The 21,727-nt window shown below is 56.8% G+C and overlaps 1 protein-coding gene across 2 annotated transcripts; it reads right to left on the reverse strand.

Annotated features, from left to right (window-relative positions):
• Positions 1-489: 489 nt before the first annotated feature.
• On the reverse strand, positions 490-19,010 carry ANKRD13B (ankyrin repeat domain 13B). Of its 2 annotated transcripts, none has more exons than XM_078068107.1 (15): positions 18,835-19,010; positions 7,535-7,670; positions 7,277-7,401; positions 7,144-7,189; positions 6,171-6,314; positions 5,885-6,074; positions 5,743-5,809; positions 4,628-4,709; positions 3,809-3,873; positions 3,448-3,578; positions 3,169-3,326; positions 2,858-3,010; positions 2,565-2,728; positions 2,406-2,482; positions 490-1,930 (listed from the first exon to the last, which is right to left on the reverse strand). In XM_078068107.1, exons 1-15 carry the CDS (start codon positions 18,946-18,948, stop codon positions 1,699-1,701), a joined length of 1,884 nt encoding a protein of 627 aa, XP_077924233.1. In that variant the 5' UTR covers positions 18,949-19,010; the 3' UTR covers positions 490-1,698. The 2 variants fall into 2 exon arrangements, with proteins under 2 accessions (XP_077924233.1, XP_077924234.1); XM_078068108.1 differs by lacking the exon at positions 18,835-19,010 and adding an exon at positions 17,160-17,275.
• Between the last annotated feature and the right edge of the window lie 2,717 nt (positions 19,011-21,727).

Below are 21,727 nucleotides of genomic sequence, written 5' to 3' on the forward strand. Positions count from 1 at the left end.
CCACAGACATACACAGCCCGTTGGCCGCAGGGCCGAGCCCACCGGTTACACCGGGCCGGCTATGGCGGGGGGGCTGTCTCCCTTTTTTTTCACCCGCAGGGGAGAGGGCGGCTTCCTCACTGCAGCGCCGCCGGAGAACTAACCAGAAAACTGGCATGGAAGCAGGTTCATATCCCTCTTCCCGCCCCCCCCCCCAACGGCCCCCAGCCCTGTGCTGTGGCTTTGGCTCTAGGACGAAAACAAGACTCACTGAATGAAATATTTTACTAAGTGCTCCGTCTGTGCCTCCTGCATGCGTGGGGGTGAGGGGGCCAAGACCCCTGGCCTCTGCAAATGCTGTACCCCACCCTGGGCTTGTGGGGGTGCTGACATGCTCAGGACCCACCCGGCATTCTTTTACCTCAGAGCCCTCCCCACACTGAGGTTCAGAAGGAACCCCCAACCTGTAGGTGGGCGTTCTTCCCCCAGTAAAGCCAGCCAGGAAAAGCCTCGGGTTTGAAGCCTCTTTTATTTGTGCCTCAGAGTCAGTCCGGTGCCCCTGGCATCAGGGAAGGAGGTGAGAGGAACAGTTTCTCTTTGTTCTTTTCTTCCATCCCTTTTGTGTCCCTGCTGAGCCTCACCGGCTGAGCCAGGAAGGCCAGCCTGAGAGAAGGCGGACAAGGGTGTGCGGTGGGCCCCTGCCCCTAGCGGGGTCTGTGCTTCTCTGGGTGGGTGGGGTGGGGCAGGGGAGAGCCGGGGGTTAGCACCATTGGATGAAGGGTTTGAGAGTCAGCCCCTGGCTGGGGGCAGGTGGGACACACGACCACAGAGGGCTAGCAGCAGCTGGTGGGAAGGGGTGGGTGGTGGTGCCAGGGCCCTGAGCCCGTGAGAGGGCTCCAGGGTGCACCTGCCCATAAGCGGGGCCAGGGTACAGGGTCTAGTGTTCGCCCCCAGCCCAAATATTGTCCCCCATTTGCCAAGACATCATGAAGGAATCAGGTCTTGCCCAGGCCGGGGGAGGGGGGAGGGGCGGGGGGCACCTTGGACACCCTCCCTGATCACAAAAGTGTGCCGTGGGGATGGGGACTCCAACCTCTGGCCGCCCAAGGAGAAACTGGGACCACCCTGAGACCCGGGAGGGGTGTGGGGGGGCTGGGGAAGCCGGGCACCCCGCTAAGTGCACTTGACGCTGAAATGCCGGGGTGAAGGAGGAGCTGGGCCCTCGACGTGCTGGTTTGTGTCTGGGACAAAGCAGCAACACAGCACGTGGGGAGCTCAGCTGCCCCCCTGGGGTGAAGAGCGGAGATGCAAAGGCTTCACGGACAGTGTCCTACAGTGGGTTCTGTGAGCAGAAAAGGAGGACCGGCCAGAAGGAGCGAGGGATGGGGGACACTGCTCCTCTAAGGACCCGGCTCCCCCTCAGGACGGCCTGGCCCCCTCGGACAAGTCTGAGCCCAGGATAGAGTGGTGGGCGTCAGGATACAGCAAAGCAGGGGGGACCGGGCCGTGCGAGCTGCCTCCGGGGCCCTGGCCGGGACAGGTACCCCGCGGGCGCGCCGAACCCCTCCCCGGCTGGTGCCAGGGGCTCCTCTCCGGCCCCGAGGGCCCCGAGGCGGCGGCTCCAGTCTCCCGGCCGCGCCCGGCGGGCACGCGGGCCCGAGCGAGTCTGGCTCCGGGGCGGGGCGGGCGGGGCGGGGCCCAGGGGTCCTGCCGCGGCCGCTACTGCTCGGTCAGCGAGAGCCGCAGGATGCGCTCCAGCTCCTCCTCCTCCTGGCGCGCGCGCCGCCGCCGCTCCTCCTGCTCCTGCGCCGACAGCTCCATGGCCAGCCGCAGCTGCTCGTCGTAGCTCCGGAACACGTGGCCGCCCGGGCGCGGGCTGTGCCGAGGGCTGGGCACCGACGCCAGGGCCGCGGGGGGCGCGGGCTGGCGCTGCGGCGTGGGCGGGGCGCTCCTGGGGGCGGGTAAGATACGTCGAGGGTTCCGGGGCGCGCCTGCCCATAAGCGGGGCCGGGAGACTGCGTGGGGGCCCCAGGACAGAGGAGGCGTCGCCACCCTCCGCTGGAGGCGATGAGTCCTGCGTCACCTCCCTGGCTCCCACCCAGTTGTGACAGATCTCTGCCCCTACAAAGCCCATCCTCGCAGCTGACGGTGGACCAGCGCGTGTGGGCATCTTCTAGAACCCCAGCCCTAACATCCTGCCCGGTAAGGGTCTGAAGGCCTTGAGGCTGCTTTTGGAGTGAGGAAAGGGTGGGGGTGGAAGCCGTGTGCAAACCAGTAGGGGCCCTACGGAGGGTACCACGGTTTCCTGGGGCCACGAGGGGCCGCCCAGCCATTGGTGCCCTCACCCACTGCGACAGGGTCCTGAGGGACTCCGTGCATGTGTTATTCGGGGGAGGGGTGCTAGGTCAGGACAGGCGGGCACTGACCTGTCCTGTCGGCGAGCCTCGTAGGACATGGGGTGAGTGCCCGGTTTGCTGTTGGTTAGCGCCTCCCAGATAGTGACCTGGAGGGAGGGACGTGGCCAGTTGGCCAGGGTGGCACGGCTGGCCGCAGTCCCGTGGGGCGGCGCGACGGCGGGGACGCACCTGGTCATACTCACTGCCCGCCTCAAGCAGGCTCTGCTGGATGGCGAACTGCAGCAGGTCGTCGTCGTCGTCGCGGGCCGCCGCCTCCCGCTGGCCGCCCAGCACACTGTAGCCGCGTGGGGCCTCGAACAACGCGGGGGAGATCTCGCAGCCGCGGCACGAGGCTGAGGACGCCAGGCTGGGGGTCAGGGCGTGGCCGCACGCACCCTCCGGCCTCCCGCCTGCGCAGGGAGCCGGCCGGTGCTCGGTGGGGAGGGACGTGCGGGCAGACGCGCAGATGGGGAGGGCCTCACTGGTGGAACTGGAGCTGCTGACGCTGGAGGAGTCGCTGCCTGGGGACGGGGTCTCACTGCTGGGGCTGCCGCGCACCGACGGCACCGGCTCGTCGCAGCCATTGAGGTTACCGAAGGTGATGCGAGCGTTAAGGATGTGGAAGATTGGGATTTCTGAGGATGAAGAAACAGCGGGTGCCACCACTCACCTTCTCACACCTTAGGCACCCCTAATCTTTACCTCATCTAAGCCCTACCCGCCCCAACACACACACACACACACACACACACACACACCCAGCGGCTGAGAGGAAATGGGGCTGGGGTCTCACCAATCTTGACCGGGAAACCAGGCGGCAGGCGTAGGGTAATGAAATCCCGGAGCTTGGCGAAAAGCGCATTGCTGACAGCCATGAGGTCAATGATGGGGGCCACCTGCTCACACAGGGACAGGGGATGCTCCTCACACAGCCACAGCTTGGCCTTGAACCTGCCCCCCCAGATCCCAAGGGGTGAGGGGCATAGTGGAAGCCACGGCCTCCGAGTACCCTCGGGAGACCCCGCCCAGCCCCGCCCCGCCCAGCCCTCCCCAGCACTATAGGGGGCCTCACTTCTGTGTCTTGGTGGTGAGTTCCATGGGGCGGCCCATGTCCCGGTTGCCAAGCTCAAAGTTGGGGTTGAAGTACTCTTCTGCAGTGATGGCAGTGGGGTTGGCTTGGCTCAGAGTCTGAGTGATCAGGGTCTGTACCACATGAGGGGGTGCCCGTGAGCCCTTCTCAGTCTGATGCCAGGCCAACCATTTGGGATCGTGGGCCCCAGAGCCATCCCCCCCAGCCACCGTGCAGCTGACATGGCCCTGGGCAGTGTGGAAAGTGGTTCCACACAGGCCATGCTGGGCAGGACGCCTCCCAGGCTGCCTCCTGAGCCACATCCACACCCTTCCACACGAGGGCACCCCTGGCACACACTCACCCCATTTTGGGGGCCCCCATGCTGCTCGGCAATTCCCAGGAAGGACTGCAGAGGTGTCTTACAGCCTACAAGAAATGTGGCGTCTCAGAGGACACTGAACCCTCAGCCATGCCAGCCCCCGAGACCTAGTGAGGAGGCTGGTTCCTGGCAGGTGGGGAGGACTGCTCAGCCACACCAAACACTCGGGCACCTGCATCTGAAGGTAACTGAGGACTCTAAGGGACAGGGACCAGGACCACTACAAGCACAGCGGGAATAAAAATAGGCCTGGGGCTCTGGAGGAACTTCCAAAAGGGTCCAGGTTGGTGACACTGGACAAGAAATATGTGCCTTTGGTGAGCAGTGCTGGGGTATGCATGTGTCTGTCTGTGTTTGCCTTCGGGCACCTCTGTCTTAATTACCTCATTTGGTTCTCCCATCTTGCTACTCTAGAGAGACTCACTGATGCCCAAGAGTCAGGTGTGGTATCAAGAGGCACAGAGGATCAGTGGCAGGCCCCTGACTTACTGCTTAGGGCCTGGTCCACTGGACGGGGACGGCCAATAAACCGCACACATGACGCTTCCGCCCCAAATCCACTGCGGACATCAGTTATCAGCTGTAGTGTTCCCTCCCATTGAGCCCGAACGTTGCCTAGAATCTTCCTAGCTGCACTCCAGGCAGTCACTCTCAATTATTAGCACTCGGCACTTGAACTGAAATGTGTTTGCGTGAATAAACTACCCGGCTTTTGCTGGGATGTCACAGGGAGCACTGATGGAGGGACTCGAGTGGGCGCTGCTCCCTCACACCTCTCCCCATCCACCTCCGCTTCATTACCTTTGACCTTGCCCTTGTGCTGTTCTGAAAGATGCTCTGTCCGCGTCCGGGTGATGAGCTCCACATTGGATGCCCCATATACCTGGGGACAGATGAGGAAAGGGCTCAAAGACAATTCCAGTACCCTACCTCCTGCCCCCAAGGGCATTATGAACACTTTCTGCAAAGGAGGGTCCACTGGGGGACAGGGGAGCTGTTCGCTCCAATCTCCCAGCCTTTGGGCAAGTAAATATATGAAGTCATTCATCCATTCTCTTATTCATTCAACAAACATTCTGTGAGGAGCCTTTATGTGCCAGGCCCTGAGGCAGACATCAGGGGTACAGCGGTGAACGAGCACAACTAGAGACAATCCCCACCCTTTTGAGGTTCACACACTAGTTGAAGAGACAAGAAAAGGGGTAGTTACAACATAGTGTGAGACCCACTCTGGTGGGGGGAGCACAGGGCTGTGGGAACCAAAAGCAGAGGCCTTAGCCCAGCCTAGCGGGCCAGGGAAGTCTTCCAGGAGGACACCCCGCAGGGCCATGCTGCACGTGTTAGCTCCTGCTTTCACCGGCGCCACCCTCTGGCCCCGTGGGGGTGACAGGGGTCCCAGAGGGACCAACACAGTATCCTCAGGGGTAAAGGCCTGGCTTTGGAGTCAGGCAGCCAAGGTCTGAACCTCAGCTGGGCCACTGATAGCTGAGTGACCCCGTACGGGTCATGTGACCACTCCAAGCCCGTTTCCTCATCAGAGAACGGGCCAATACCCTCCCCCACGGTCGTGGTGAAGACGAAATGGGATACTGTGGGAAAGGCTCAATGAACATCTGTAAAACGGGAATAATAATAATAGCACCTTCCCAAAAGGGCTGCTGGGACTGAGTGCGTGCGCGCGCGCATGCGTATTCATACGTCATGCAAATAAAACACGGGGACGGTGCCCTGAACATGAATACAGTAAGTGCTCAATAAACTCTGGCGTCCGCATCAGTTGCCTCTTAGTCCCGTGCCCTCCCTGCACGCCGCGTGGCCTCGGCACCTCCAAGGCTGGGAGGGGTGGGCGCGAAGCCCCGCCCAGCCGGCTGTAGGCCAGAGCCGCGGGCTCCCGGATCAGGGGGCGGCGGCCTCACCTTGGCTTCGTACCCGTTCACCATCTCGGTCTTCTCGCTGCGCCAGCCCAGGATGCCAGTCTTGTTCCTGGGGAAGCAGAGTGGTCCAGGTGAGGGGCCCCCAGCAGGCTGGCTCGAGGCTACCAAGGCTGTGCCCACTCACCTCTCAAAGGAGATGTTCTTGGTGTCGAGCTGTGTGGTGACGACGGGCGCAGTGAGCCGGCTTAGCACCTGCTCCTCCGTGGGCTGGGCGGCCGCCAGCAGCAGGTCCCGGTCCTGCCCGGCCAGGGCCAGCGTCTCCGTGTACACCACGCGGCGGTCATGGTCAATCTCCATGACCACGGCGCTTGTATCTGCCAGCCACAGAACAGCACAGGGGTGTTTGGGGGGGGGCAGGCAGGGGGGTGTCCCCAGCCTTCCCACCTTGCCCCACCTCCTGCCTGCCTGACCTTGGCCCCTGAAGACGAAGCTGCGGTTCCCTCGCTGCCACGTCATGTGGTCAAAGCCCAAGAGCGTGGTATCGACCCGAAGGTTTTGCCCGCTCTTCCACACTTTGTAGGTGTCGCTGGGACAGATCTTAGACACCAAGGGCACTAGGTGGAAGGGAAGGTCAGAGGTGGCTTCAATTTGCCTGGCCCACCCAACCTGGGCCACCTCGGGGCACGGGGGTCAGGTTCAGCGGTGTGGCCGGGAAAGGAGGAGAGAACTCCCCAACTCCCCCCACGTGAATGTAAACCAGTCACTCCGACGTGAGCAACCTGAAGCCGGACACAGGCACGTCCGAGCCGCCAGCAAGTCCCTAGTAGCCACCATTTGGTTTTTTGTTTTTTTGTTTTTTTTAAAGATTTTATTCATTTATTTGACAGAGAGAGACACAGCGAGAGAGGGAACACAAGCAGGGGGAGTGGGAGAGGGAGAAGCAGGCCTCCCGCTGAGCAGGGAGCCCAATGCGGGCTCCATCCCAGGACCCTGGGATCATGACCTGAGCCGAAGGCAGACGCTTAACGACTGAGCCACCCAGGCGCCCCATAGCCACCATTTGTTAATTCACTCACTCAATCTTTCATCCCGTCTTCCAACAAATATTTATTAACCACCTACTGTGTACCAGGCACTATTCTAGTCACTGAGGATACAACATTGAACAAGATAGGACCCCTGCCCTCTGGGCACTTACCTTCTAGCAAGGAGTGACAAGTAACAAACAAACGAGCGGATCCTTACAAAGTGAAGGAAGTAATAATAATGGAATCCAGACAGTGTCTGAGGCAGCATGGAAAAGCTTAGCTAAGGGGGTGGCACTGAGCTGGGAACTCAACGATGAGAAGGAGCCCCGGGAAAAGCACCACGCAGGGGAGCAGCAGGTGCAAAAACCCTGGGGTGGGAGGATGCCCAGAGAGCCCCCCACCCCGGCCCCCTTACCCCAGCTAGTGAACTCCCATTTCATCTCCACGTAGAAGTCCTGGGCCTGGAGAATGAGAAGGAGGGTGCCTAAGTCTATGCTAGACACAGGGCTCGAGGGCTGCGGTGGGGAGGCTGAGAGGCTGGCCCTCACCTTGCGAAGCTTCTCCAGGAGCACGGGGATGCCCGCCAACCGCTTCACCACCCGCTGGTAGTCCCGGTACCGTAGCACCAGCTGCACCAGCTCCAGGTCCCGGGTACTCACAGCCTCCTGAAGCACTGCGGGGCGGCGGGGTGGGGGGGGCAACGTCAGGGCAGAACCCTTCCCCAGGGCCCCCGTCCGCTCACCCAGGGGGAGCATTCGAAGCTGGGAGACCCTGGCTGTGGGGCAGGGGTGAGCAGGGGCGCCCACCTGTCCAGCCGCTGCGGTTCTCCCTGCCCACATCTGCACCGTGGGCTAGGAGCACGCGGGCACACTCAAGGTGTCCCAGTGTGGTGGCCAGGTGCAGGGGAGTCCGCCCGCGGGGATCCAGCTGCTCGATGTCCACCTGGAGAAGGAGGTGAAGATGTATCCCTGGTCACCTCTGAGGCAGCCCATCTGAGCCCAACAGCCTCTAGGCGGGTAGGAGCCACCCGGCCGCCCTGCCTTGCCCACCTCACCAGGCAACGGGGGGGGGGGGGGTGAAAAGAGGCCTGCGGGACAGGGCAGGAAGCAGCTCTGAGGAAGGAAGGCCCTTCCTCCTTTCCTGTCCACCTACGTCCCCTGACTGGGTTGACTCTTCCAAGGCTCCAAACTGGGCTGCCTGGGAAGAGTAAGCCTAGGGTTCAAGGGTGGTCTAGAGAGGCTGTTGGTCAAGGAGGGCACCTGAGGCAGGACCCAGCCTACAGGTCCAAGATCACACCTTCAGGAAGGGCTATCAATCTAGATCATTGACATTATCACTGAGTGAGGCTTAACAGTTGTTGTAATAGATTGACAGGAATGAAAGGATATGTTCATGGTACCATTTCAAACCCATGTCCTTTGCCTGTGGAACACTATGTATTAACTTTTTTTTAAATTTTTTTTTACAAATCCTATTATTGTTTTGTGAATAGCATGATGATAGTATGAGATTTTTGTCGGGTGATAAAAAACATGTCTGTTAAACATAAATATTTAAATATATTTCAGGGGGCGCCTGGGTGGCTCAGTCGTTAAAGCATCTGCCTTCGGCTCAGGTCATGATCCCAGGGTCCTGGGATCGAGCCCAGCATCGGGCTCGCTGCTCAGCAGGAAGCCTGCTTCCCCTCTCACACTCCCCTTGCTTGTGTTCCCTCTCTCGCTGTCTCTCTCTCTGTCAAATAAATAAATAAAATCTTTTAAATAAATAAATAAATATATATATATATATATATATATATATATATATATATATATATATATATATATATATATATATATATTTCAGGAGCCTAAGGCCTCTAGCTAAATACAGTGAACTGACCACATGCATGTAACTCCTCCTCTCCATCCCCAAACTTGATTAAAATGCCAGTCAAAAGGCTTCTACTGCAACCATGATGAGATAAGCTGAAATCATCCTCCCATAAACAAAGAAAACTACTGCTTCAAAATACATGAAATAATTGTTTTCAGATAGTAGGCAACAAGTAGCCCAGGACTGTGATCCCTGAAGTAAGAGAAACAAACAAGGTAGGCCCTATGATGGCTTAGATTTCTACGTGGAAGAACATTCTAGACAGCAATTCAGGGAGGGGAATCTCTAGCAGAGCATGGTAGTCTTGCTGGGAGTTGAGGAGACAGAGAAAGGGGTTCAGGGAGGCTGAGCTAGCAAGAAGTTGCAGGACAGAGTTTCAGGAAGGAGTGAGCTGTGCAAAGAGCTCCAGAAATCTGCATAGGGTTCCTCCAAGTCTTTGCTGAATGAATACTAAACTTGGCCTGTGTAGAGTGAAACTCGGCAACACTAGATAGAAAAGGAGCAATAAGCTGGTAAATTATCAGCAATTCTCATGTCTCAGGGCAAGGAGACATTCAAGCTCCAACCTGCTAGAGTGGAGAGTCCTTGTTGTTTGCCCAGGGTATTCCACAGAGACCCAAGAATGGGTATGCCTTAGTAGTAGGGCTAAACTATCCTGAGAGAAAAGGCTCACCTAAATCCAATCTAATAAAGTTTAAAAGTAATCTCACAAGGATCCAACTGATTTACAAGTAACTTAGCTTAGTTGGTCAGAACAAAGCCTAACAGTCTTTAAAGGAAGACAATAAAATCCAGATGCTTAATATGATATTTGCAATATCTAATACCCAGTTACAAACTACTAGAAAAAAATTACTAGACATGCAAAGAAGTAGGAAAATATGACCCATAATTGGGAGATATTCAGAAATGATAAAGATGGGGCACCTTGGTGGCACAGTCAGCTAAGTGTCAGACTCTTGGTTTTAGCTCAGGCCATGATCTCAGGGTTGTGAGATCAAGCCCCCAGTCAGGCTCCCCGCTCAGCGTGGAATCTGCTTGAGACTCTCTCTCCCTCTCCCTCTGCCCCTCCCACCCGTGTGCTCTCTCTCTCTCAAATAAATAAACCTTGAAAAAAAGAAATGATAAAGATGGTGAATGGCTCAATGTGCTCATGAGTTTACAGAAACACATGAACACAATGTTCATGGGGAAAGAGTAAGAGATAAGTATAATATCTGAAATGAAAAATTCATTGGATTAGACACTACAGAATAAAAAAAAATCAGTGAACTTGAAGATATAACAACAGAACACATAGAACAGAAATGGAGCACAGAGGAGGAAAAAGGTACTGAAAAACATTCAAAGAGCCTCAACTATCTATGAGACACTATAAGGCATTCTAACATATGTGTGATTGGAGTCCCCAAAGGATAGGATAAGAAAGTAGGAGAAATAAGAAATTTAAAGAGATAACATTATCTCTTTAAAATTTTTTTTAATTTTTTAAAATTTTTATTGTTATGTTAATCACCATACATTACATCATTAGCTTTTGATGTAGTGTTCCATGATTCATTGTTTGTGCATAACACCCAGTGCTCCATGCAGAATGTGCCCTCTTTAATACCCATCACCAGGCTAACCCATCCTCCCATCCCCCTCCCCTCTAGAACCCTCAGTTTGTTTTTCAGAGTCCATCGTCTCTCATGGTTCGCCTCCCCCTCCGATTTCCCACCCTTCATTCTTCCCCTCCTGCTATCTTCTTCTTTTTTTTTTTTCTTAACATATATTGCATTATTTGTTTCAGAGGTACAGTATCTCTTTAAAATTTAAATTTAGGGGCACCTGGGTGGCTCAGTTGGTTAAGCGTCTGCCTTCGGCTCAGGTCATGATCCCGGGGGGGGGGGGGTCCCCGCTCAGTGGGGAGTCTGCTTCTCCCTCTGCCCCTACCCCCTGCTCATGCTCACTCGTGCTCTCTCTCTCTCTCTCTCTTGCTCATGCTCTCTCTCAAATAAAATCTTTAAAAAATTGAAATTGAAAGAGATAACATTATCTTTTTAAAATTTAAAGAGATAAATTTAAAGAGAAATTTAAATTTAAATAGATAACATTAAACATTTTTCCAAATTTGTTTTTTTTTTTTAATTACTGTAGGGAGTTGAATGGTGGTGCCCCCCCCCAAAATATATGTCTATACCCTAACCCCCAGAACCTGTGAATGTGATCTTTTTTGGAATATGGGTGGGTTTTTTTTTTTTTAAGATTTTATTTATTTATTTGAGAGAGAGAGAGCATATGCATGCATGTGTGTGAAGGGTGGGGTGGAAGGGCAGAGGGGGAGGGAGAGGGACAAGCAGACTCTGCACTGAGTGCAGAGCCTGATGCAGGGCTCAGTCTCATGACCCTGAAATCATGACCTGAGCAGAAACCAAGAGCTGGATGGTTAACCGACTGAGCCACCCAGGTGCCCTGAGATCAGCCTGGATTATCCAGGTGGGCCCTAAATGCAATGAGATGTCTTTATAAGACATACAAAGGAGAGATCCATGAAGAGAGAAGTTCTATGTAAAGAGGAGGCAGAGAATGAAGTTATGCAACCACAAGCCAAGAAATGCTTGGAGACACCAGAAGCTGAAAGAGGCAAGGAAGGATTCTCCCCTGGAGCCTTTGGAAGGAGTGGGGCCCTGCTGACTCCTTGAGTTTGGACTTCCAACCTCCAAAACAATGAGAGAATAAAATTTTGTTGTTTTAACCCACCCAGTCTGTGGTAATTTTTTGCACAAACTAACACAATGATAAACCCACAGAACCAAGAAATGCAACGAATCCCAAGCAAGGCAAACACCAAGAAAACTACACCAAGGCCCATCATAATCAAGTGCTGAAAACTAGTGATAAAAACAAAATCTTAGAATCCTTTTGAGAAATGAGACACACTATGAAGAACACAGGAAATAATGACTACTTCTCAAGGGAAACCATGCAAGCTAGAAAACAATAGAATGAAATGTTTAAAGTGCTGGGGGGAAAAATGTTGACCTAGAATTCTATATTCCGTGAAAAATGAAGGGGAAATGAGGATTTTTGTGGACAAACAAAAAAAGCTAAGAGAATTTATCACCAGAAGACATGCAAGAAATGTTAAAGGAAGTTATTCAAGTGGAAGGAAAATGTTAACAGATGGAAACTTAGATCCGTACAAAGGAATGAAGAGTGCCCCAAAAGGAAAATTTGTGAGTAAGTATAAGAATGTCAATAAAATATTTAAAACCCACAAGAGTAAAGAGAAAAGATGTTAGCAGATGAGAAATGTTAACGCATCTTTAGAACGTGGAAAGTGGCTGAGGCATTACAACTGACTTAGGGGAGCAGAGGGTACTAGAACCCAAGCATTCACATAGGGGAACCCCAGTGAGTGTCAGGCCAGATCACCCTTGAAATGTCCAGACCATGCAGGCAGTGGGGATGGCAGAGGTGTGAGTGAGGCTCAGAGCTAAATACAGGGGAGCTGGTTAAAATTCAGAACCCCTGGCCCCCTCCCCAATCTTGAAAATCTGGGAGATGCCCCCCTTCCCCTCCATAGGATGCCAGGAATTTATTCTCTGTAGAAACTGAGCCTGAGATGCACTGGATTTGGGGACACTGGCCTGAGGATGAGGTCATGGGGCTAAAAAGTAGTGAACAGTGAAAGCTCAGTCCCTTCCCTGCCTCCACACCACTGCCCCATCCCACCCCTAGCAGGAGATTGGAGGATTCTTCTTTGGAGACACTAGAGGCACCAGAGACCTCTGGGTACAGATATTTGGGGATCCTACAATAAGCAGGCCAGCTTGCCAGCCAATCATTGCGTAGTAGTACCGCATCAATAAGCTCCACACCCCCATTCTCTTTTTTTTTTTAGATTTATTTATTTTAGAGAAAGCGAGCAAGCACGAGTGGGAGGGGCAGACGGAGAGAGACAGAGAATCCCAAGCAGACTCCGCACTGTGCGCGGAACCTGACACGGGGCTCGATCTCACGACCCCGAGATCGTGACCTGAGCTGAAACCGGGTCAGACACTGTGCCACCTGGGTACCCCTCCACACCCCCATTCTTAAATATGCTCCAACAGCCAAGGGTGACTGGACATTTGAGGAAAGCCACCAACATGAAAGATACCAAAACATGCAAACAGATGCTAAAAACCCAGAGGAAACACTGTCAATGCAGGAAACAGGAGAAAACTTTCTGGAGGGAAAACGGTAATTGACATCCTCAGAAATATATGAAAAGATAACTGAATTCATGAGACAAAATGGGACATCCCGACTTCCTGCAACTTCTCATCTTTCCCTTGCCTTCTTCACTCCAGCCATTCCTGGACAGCTGCACCTGCCCCAATTCTCCCCTCGTAGGAAACATTACCTCAGTTCACCCCCTTTTTTGGTAAAAATAAACAAACAAACAAAACTTTTGTAACTGTCTTTCTCTCTTCCTTCTCTCTCACCTTCCGTATCTAATCCATCAGCATAGATGCGATCTCATGGGCTCTACCTTCAAAACAGATCCAGACTCTTCTCAGTTTTCATCACCTTGAGGCTACCATGCTGGTGGCAGCCACCCTATCTCTCACCCGGTGGCCCTGTGGTCTCTTCACTCCTCTCTTGGCTTCTTAGGTCTGTTCTCCCCATGACCCATCGCAGCATCCATCATCCTGTGAAATGTTCCGCAGATCCTGACACCCTTTAGTTCAAAACACTCCCAAGGCTTCCCATCCTGTTTAGAATAGAATCCAACAGCCCTGGACATCTCCTTGAACTCATGTGCTCTCCCACCTCTCCTCCAAACTCTACTCTGCTCGACACCCTAGGTGGCCTCGGCATTTTCTCCCTCACTCCGTGCAGGTGGCCGCTCAAATGTCACCTCCTCAGAAAGGCCTGCCCTTACAACCCGTCTCACATGACACTTGCTATGTATTTATCTGTCGCCACTGATCCTGCTTTAGTTCTCTTCCCACGTTAGATTGCTTGTTCATTTTTTCATTGTCTCCCTCACCGAGACTGTAAGCCCCACAGAGGGAGGGTCCCTGTGTGTTCTGTTCCATGCTACATCCCCAGCCCCTAGACAGGCCTGGCACAGAGCCGGTGCTTCATAAATATTTGTTCAACAAATGCAGAAGTGACTATATTTAAGGGATATGGGGAGGGGAAGGCAATAACAGGTAAAACTGACAAACCAATAAATGGTCGTAGACGTATATTGTTTATAATTATGGAGGTAAATAACAGAACAGCCTAGAGTTCAAGGTGGCCGCCTCCAGGGAATGAGAGAGGTGGGGAGGGCTGGGGTGAGGACTACTGCCTTTTCATGACAAGCCTCTAACAACAGCTGAATATGTTTTAAAACATGAGAATGAACTCCATTGTCACAAACAAAACATTTTAAATAATTTAAGCAATTTACATAATTTTTATAACCCTCTGTTGGCATTTCTTCATTGTTTATTTTTAATTTTTTAAGGAGGCTCCATGCCCAACGTGGGGCTTGAACTCATGACCCTGAGATGAGGGGTCACAAGCTCTACCAGTGGAGCCAGCCAGGCACCCTCATTTCTTCATTTTTAAATATATTAGGAACCTCAGGAAAAACAAAAACAACAAAGCGTGCCTGGCCCGCGGGGCCCTGTGAGCTGTGACTTAGAGATCTGAGCGCCCCCCACCCCGCGCTCCTCTACACCAGCTCCCCACAGAGGAGGGAGAGCACTATTTAGTCTTTCCCTATTATGGGATGGGCGAGCCCCTGGGCGGCCGACCACCGAGGTGGGCCCTGAGTCCTGGGGTGGGACGGAGGGCCCACAGCTCCTGAGCTGGGAAGTCAGGAGTCTTCCCAGGGAGCTGCAGCTGAGCCATCTCGGGGCCCGCCAGCCCTGCCCGGACCCGCTACTGCTGCTAACAAGGCCCCAGGGAGCGGGCAGGGCACCCCACCCGGCACCCCTAGGGTTCCAGATGCTGCCTGCCTCCCTTCCCCCTCAGGTGCCTCACCTCCAGGCCCCCGAGAGAGGCTGGCATGCTCCCTCCCTCCACTCCTCAGGGGCTCTGCCCGCGGTCCCCAGGGCCCTGCTGTTTGCCGGGGCCCATGTGGGCCCCCCCGCATACACCCAGCCGACCCCCAGAGAAGCTCCCCCAACCCGCCCAAAGCAGGGCCTGCAGTGGAAGTGGCATCTTGCCCCGGGCCCAGGTGGGCAAATTCATTCATTTCTTCAGCAAAGGCCTGCAGCTCTTTCACTGCTGGAATGAAAAAGGTTCCCATGAAACCTAACACCTGGCCCTCCCCACCAGGAGAATGAAATTCTACACCCCAGCAGGCGTCCGCTGGACAAAAGCGGGGGTCTACTGAGCTTAGGGGCTGGGGCTCCCCGGGCAGAGGGACGCCCTGCTTCTACCCAGGCCCACACCTAGACGCACACACACGTGGAACAGGTGCCACAGGAATCCCCAGTCCTACTCCTTCGGCCTCCGCGCGCTCTCCTGGGTGTACTGCACCCGCGTGCTCAGACGCCCTCTGGATCTGCAGGAGCCTACTGATGCGTAACACGCGCATTTGTGGCCAGTGAACTCGCACACTGCGTACCCCTTGAGCCCACAGGCACTAGCAGGTATTTTTCAAACTGGTTTAGCATTAGCAGAATCCTTTTGTTAGATGAAATCTTACAAGGACACACCAAATGTACACAGCTGGAGAAGAAAGGTGAAGGGCCCAGAGCATACAGCCTGGCGTGCTTAGCCTTGATCTCCTTTCCCTGCTCCTTTGCCTCCCCCAGCCCCAAGGAGGACCACCAGAGGCTGGGGTGGCCACTGCTTCCCAGCCTTCCCACCAGGTAGGCCTGAGCTCACTCAAGGGTCAGGCAGGCCGGATGCTTCCTCAAGCTGAGCTGGGAGGCTGCGGGTGGCACCTACTGACTCTCCTCCCACGCAGCCCCCCTCCATCCTGCCCCACGCAGCCCCTCCCCTGTTTCCCAGACACATTGATGTTGGGTTTCTGGGGTTTGTGGGTCCCTCTCTTGAGCTTCCCAACTCGTCAGCTGTGGGACTGCCTACTTGAGGGGGAGAGGGGGTCACAGGTGCTCTGGGACACACCAGGTACCCCGGGTGGGGTAGCCTCTGCCTGAGGATCTAGGGCCCCCACAATCCCATCTTGCCTGTTTCTAGGTCAGGAGAATGAACTGAGGAAATCAGGGAGGAGGACCATGATGGAGGCAGCCCCAGGAAGAAAGAAAATGATTCCTTAGGAACACAGTCTGGCCCCCTCCAGAGTGCCTGTTGCCAAGGGAAGAACCCCGCTCCCCTCAGCCCTCCCACAGGGAGCTCTGCAGCCTAACCTCCACCTCCTGTCCCCCAGGGAACACCAGGGACTTGTGACTCAAGAACACAGCCAGCTGAGCCAACCTCACGGCCTTGTCAGCCAAGGGGAAACTGGCACATCCACTGGCCTACAGCCCCCTGCCCCCTCCCGGTCTGGCGGGCGTGTGTGTGACAGGAAGCAGGGCGCCCAGCAACCACCATCCTGCTGGGTGCCAACTAGGGGTGGTCATGGACCCTTCCCTTCACCAAAACACCTGGTGAGCACCTCCCATCTCCCCACCGCTCCCTGCTTCCAGCCCCGAAGAAGCGCTATAGGGGTGAGGGCACTGAGCAAAGCCATCGAATCTGCTCTGAAGCCTGCCATGCCCTCCCCCTCCCCAGCCTACCAGCATGGCCAAGCCTGCCCATGGGAGGGCCTCTGCAGGGCTTTCTTGGAGCGCAGAAGAGGCAGCCAGGGAAACCCAGCTGCTGCGTGCTTGAGGAGAGCTTGGATGTGTTCTGGGACAGTGGGTGCTAGGGGCACCAGAGGTCAGGGAACCCCTGCTGGGATGTCTAGGGTCTACAGGGTTTCATTATGATGTTAGGTGGCTGCCCCCAGGCCCATCCCCGGCAGGAAAGGGCTGGGTAGGGCACCTTCGGCTCTCCCTGGGGGCGCCATGCCCTAAGGACTGAATAGTGCACATTTTGGATGCAAGGGCCATTCTGGGTCAGTCCTAGAGCGGAGATACATCCAGGAGCCTCTCTCACCCGGACTGATTGGCATTCCCCCTCTTGGCACCCCTGGAGCGAAGGAGAGGACTGGCCTGACTCCTTTGTGGCTGAACAAGGGTTAACTTCAACCAGTGCCCTATATTCCTCCCTCCCCCCTCCATCCTGGATCAGGGCAGACGGTGTCCCTTTCAAGGAAACACTAACACACCAGGGAAGTGGGAGGGATGGGAGGGTGAAGATAGGGCTGAACCTGGTGCCTAGTTTCTGTGGCAGCCCGAGGGGAAAGAGAAACACATTCAGCAGCCCCAAAGCACCGCCACATGCAGCGGGTTCCCGGGCTCCCCACCCCAATCTCACTCCAGCAAGATGGCTGACTTGAGTACTATCAGTCAGAGAGGCCTATGTGAGAGTCTTTTCTTCCAGGGCATTTTGCCTCTCTCCAATGTCAGCAAGAAAAGAACCAGCCACCCCTCAGACAAGGGAGTGCAAGTAAGACCTTCTGGAGATTCAGCCACTCGCCTTCTGCCTAACAGTCCTTGGACCAATCATCAATCACCCCATCAGGAAGTTCCTCTCGGATCAGATTTAAATCCCTCCAGCTGTAACCTGTGTCAGAAGCCTGTCTTCTTTTGCCCTCAGGGGAGGAAAACAGAAAAGAGTCAGAAGAGACTGGATTGTCCGAGCGCCCAGCACATCATACTGTATTTCCCCGTTCACGCTCACATCACCAGAACAGGGTCTCCTTGAGAGCCAGGGATGTGCCTGGTTTGTTCATCTTTGTCCCCCAGGACCTACCACTCAGGCCTCGCTTCCTTCGTCAGGGCTCGATGGTTGCAAACCACTTCCTTTACAACGGATAAACAGAAGCATGGTCTGAGGAGCAACTTGGAGTGCCGTTGTTTGAGCAGAGGTGGAATGCAAGTGGACACCCCAACCAGCCCAGAGGCTTGGAGGCTCAGGTCACCCCAACATTTCCTAGGACTGCTCTGCCAGTGGATGCTTTGCTGCTCTGAGGGCTCAGTAGTGGACTTCCGAGACGCTCTCTGACCCTCACCTTGCTCTCCACCTCGCTCAGCCTTTGGGAAGCAAACAGCTCCTCAAACTGAACTTCCTGTGACTCAGGAAGTGGCCCTCAAAAGGCATATTCCCCAAGGGGACAACTCCTGGACGAACCACTCCCATGCCCCCAGGGTCCCAGATCTGGGCCAAGTCTGCAGGCCTCAGACTGAGGCAAAGCAGGGCAGGCTGGGCCCAGCTCTGGCCCCTGCTCCCTCAGCCTGGAGGGTGAGTTGTCCACACCCCAAATGCCCATCTGCGGCCTGTGGCACAGTTGGGAGCTACCTGTGAACTGTGCCTGCCTTGGTCCGGAAGAATGACCAGGAGACCCCATCCCTTACCCAGGCCTCTGGGAGGCCACCGCCCAGCCAAAGCTGGCTGACCCACCATTCTCCCTGACTGGCAGGAACCAGGGAGCCCGCTCTGTGTGCAGAACCTCAAATCCTTCCTGTGCCCAGTGGCCCCCTAGCTTCCTCCGCGCCTGGAAGCCAGGCCCCAGCACCAGAGGGCAGGAGAGCTCCTTTCAGCACCTGGACAAGGCCCTTCAGGGCTTCCCCGGGGGAGGGGGGTGTCTCTCTCCACTCCCCATTCCAGAGCCGGCGCCGGGCTCTGGGGGATCCAGGGGCTCTGCCCAATCTGAGCAAACAGATGTAGCGCTCACCCGTGAGGGTAGAGGGCACTGGGTGGGGCTGGGATGCCTGGGAGTGTCACAGCCGATTCTCTGATCCTTGACCTGTGACCCCCCTCCCGACGCAGGCCTTGCCCACCTCCGCACACTCACGCGGGAGGTGTCGCTGCTCGGCTGCTCCGCGGACTCTCCCACCACATGGAGCGCGGACCCGAGCCGCCAGCCCCTCCCCGCAGCCCTCCGCCTCGGCCGAGGAGGGGCACCGTGTCCCCGACCCCAACCTGGGAGGGTCCGGAACACGTGTGGGCCGTCCGTCCGAGCCGGAGGGGAGCGGGCGGGGGCCGCTCCCATCACCCTCTCCCGGTCAACAAGCACAAAAGCCGCGGCTGCGAACAAAGAAGCGCTGCAAACTCGCCGGGGAGGCGGGACAGCCCGCGCCGCGCCCCCTCCCCACACCCGGCGGGCGTGCCCGGCCGTGGGGTCCCCGCTGCGCCCCGACGGCGCTCGTACCTGGCCGGCGCGGACCTCTTTCTCCAGCTCGCGGTGGCGGTTGTGCCACACGAGGTAGTGCAGCGGGTACTTGCCCTCGGGCCCCTTCCTGGCGGAGGCGTTGGCCGGGATCATCGCCCGCTCCTCATGCCAGGGCCGCGGCGCCCGGCCGGGGAGGGGGGACGGCGCCGGAGCCGGGGCCCGGGGCCGCGGGGCGGGGGGCCGGCGCTGCCTGCTCGCAGGGCTGCGGCTCGGGCATGTGCGAGCGGCGCCGGCGGGCGGGGGTGGCGCGCCCGGCGCTGTGCGGGCGGCGCGGGCCGCGGGCGTCCTCGCGAGGCGGTGGCGGGCGGCGCGGAGAGGCCCCCACCCGCCCGGGGAGGGAGCGGGCGCTCGGCGCCGCGGCGCGGACTCGCGCCTCACCTCCCACACCCCCGCACACAAAGACGCCGCTCGGCGGAGGGAGCAGGCGCCCGCAGCGGGCGCGGGGGCGCACGGGGCGCGAACCCCGGGGACGCCGCCGCAGGGACGCGCGCCCGCCGCCCCCGGCTCCCCGCAGCTGCATTGCCCGGCCCTCAGCCCGAGCGGCCGGCGAGAGATGCGGGGATGCGGAGGAGAGAGGAGGGGGACCCGGGTGCCCGGGGCAGAGCTTGTGGTAGCTCAGCCCCGTGGCATCATGGGGCATGTAGTCCGCCTCGTGGAACTGCGGGTGGCGGGGGGCCGGAGAGGATCCCTCACTGTCCCCCTCGCTCCCATGAGCGGGTGGGGAGGGAGCCAGGGCTGGCGGGAACGGAGACCGTGTCCTGACGCCGGGTGGGCAGGGGCGCACCCCCACCCACGGGCGTTTTGCCTTTTTGGGGGGAGGGAAGGGGCTACAGGCCTTGCTCAAGCCTTAGAGGGCGCGGGAAGCTGTGGCCTTCAGGACTGAGTTTGGGTCCCAGTGGAACGTGAGAAGGGATCCAGATTCCAAGGAGAGTGACTGATGGGGGGGACTCCTGAGAAAGGTGCGGGACATTAGTACCAGAGGTCGTTGGAGCAACCAGGGATCTGGCACGTGGAACTATTATGTAGGAGTCGTCCCTGCCCTCTTAGCAAATTAAATTCCACCTTCCACACTTGACATTTAAAGGGAATGACCACTGAGGCTGGAAGGGCAGTCCTCCCCCCCCCCCCATTTGCTGTCCTCCGCAAGGACCAGAGTGGGGCTGGGCAGAGTAAGCAGCAGGTGGCAGCTTCCCACCTCCACTCGGTGTGGTCCCCTCAGGAGAGGAAGTGACTGATTCCGAGACTGTGTCCTTCCTGAATAACCCCAGGGCAGAGAGGTCCTTCCAGAAGGGGCCCAGCAGACGCTGTGGTAAAAAGTGTAATTGACCTCTGGGGCTGCCTATTGCAAGGGCTGGAGGGACCTAGAAGCGTGGCCCAGTCCCTGGAGGGAGGAGGGATTGGGATCTTAAACCAGAGTTCGAATTCCTCCTTACTAACCGCTTGACCATAAGCAAATTGCTTAAATTTTCTGCTTTCTCAGACCACTCACCTCTAAATGAGACTCTAAATACTACCTACTGGGGTGAGCTAAGGATAGTAACTGCCCTGGGAAACGGCACATCCCGACCGCAACCCAGGCGGACTGAGACAGGTGGTGGGACCAGGCCCAGTGCCTTCTCGAGCCCACCCTAGAACAGGACAGGAATTAGGGATTCCATACCAGCCCTACTTAGAACAATCCAAAAAGTGTTTGTGTGGGAGGTGCTAGCAAAAGCTTGCAAACTCTCCGCGCCTCTCTCAGGTTTCTTTGTGTGGTCTTCTCTCCTTCCTCCTCCACACCCTGCGGTGCCAGGCCCAGGCGGGAAAGGATAAGGGAGGAGTGGACTGCCTCGCCCCTTTCTCCAGCCAGGGAGGAGCCGGCTGGCGTCTCCCGCAACCCGGGACCGCTGCCCACCTCTACCACGAGGGGTCAGCAGAGTGTTGTGGCTGCAGCCGGAGTTGGGGAGGGGGCTGGAGCGGGGGAGGGACAACTAGGAGTGGCCGGGAGAATGCCTGTACATTTCCTCATTAAATTGTTTTTAGAACCTGGTCTGCGATTTCTCTTTTACCGTCCCGCTTCCTGAGGTGGCGACATCTCCAAAGGGAAATCCTTAAGTCCTTTTATCCCTAGGCCCAGGCCCAGAAGCTCTGCCGTGGCGGGGCCGGGGGCTTCCGGAACAAAGTTTGGAGAGTGTGGCTCTTCGCCTGGGCCACTCCCAGGTAGTCCCCGGGCCAGCCGGGAGGGGGAGCTGGCGGGCGGGAGGGGGCAACAGGGTGAATCAGACTCCTGAAAAGTGTTGAAGCTCTGGGAGAGGGGGAGCTCAGCCTGGACTGGGGGACCTAGACCCTTAGCAGCCGGGCCTCTTTGCCACGCGGCCCTAGACCAAACCCAGGTCGCTTTTCCTCCGGTCTGCGCGCTCCAGCTGCCACGTGCTCGAGACGCGCCCACACAGCGGAGAAACAAAGACAGCCAAGCGATGGGGTTGCCAGTAGCCGCCTCGACATTTAATAAATGAAATTCCATAGCTGGGGGTCGATCGGGGGCGAACCGGCGGCCACCGCTCGTGGGCTGTGCGCCAGTAAGAGCGGCCAGGCCGCTCCTGTTCGTCGCCCAGCCTGGGGCCACCAAGCCCACGGACTGACTCCTTGGTGCGGGTGCAGCACCGTGCGGCAGGTGGTGCTCCCGCCGCCGCCGCCGCCCCCCACCCCCACCGCGAGGTATCTTTGCTCGCAGAAGCCCCGCCAGCTGAGCCGCTGGCGGTGGGGGGAGGGGAGGCCTGCAAAAAGATTTCTCTTAAAGGTGCGATTATAAATATACCCCGTGGATCGCGATTTCAAACAAACTTGTCAATCTGGGCTGCAGCAAAAGGCGATGGAGGCAGCTTTGCTTGTA

The sequence above is a fragment of the Halichoerus grypus genome, chromosome 2 (assembly GCF_964656455.1).
Source record: "Halichoerus grypus chromosome 2, mHalGry1.hap1.1, whole genome shotgun sequence".
Lineage (NCBI taxonomy): Eukaryota > Metazoa > Chordata > Mammalia > Carnivora > Phocidae > Halichoerus > Halichoerus grypus.

Bases quoted from the DNA above. Each gene is read 5' to 3' on its own strand.
- ANKRD13B (XM_078068107.1), bottom strand. From the start codon at position 18,948: ATGATCCCGGCCAACGCCTCCGCCAGGAAGGGGCCCGAGGGCAAGTAC. The intron at 5,810-5,884 runs GTGAGTGGGCAC...CTGCTTCCCCAG, and splicing joins AAGAACATCTCCTTTGAGAG to GAACAAGACTGGCATCCTGG. The intron at 3,011-3,168 runs GTGAGACCCCAG...CTTCATCCTCAG, and splicing joins TGGTTTCCCGGTCAAGATTG to AAATCCCAATCTTCCACATC.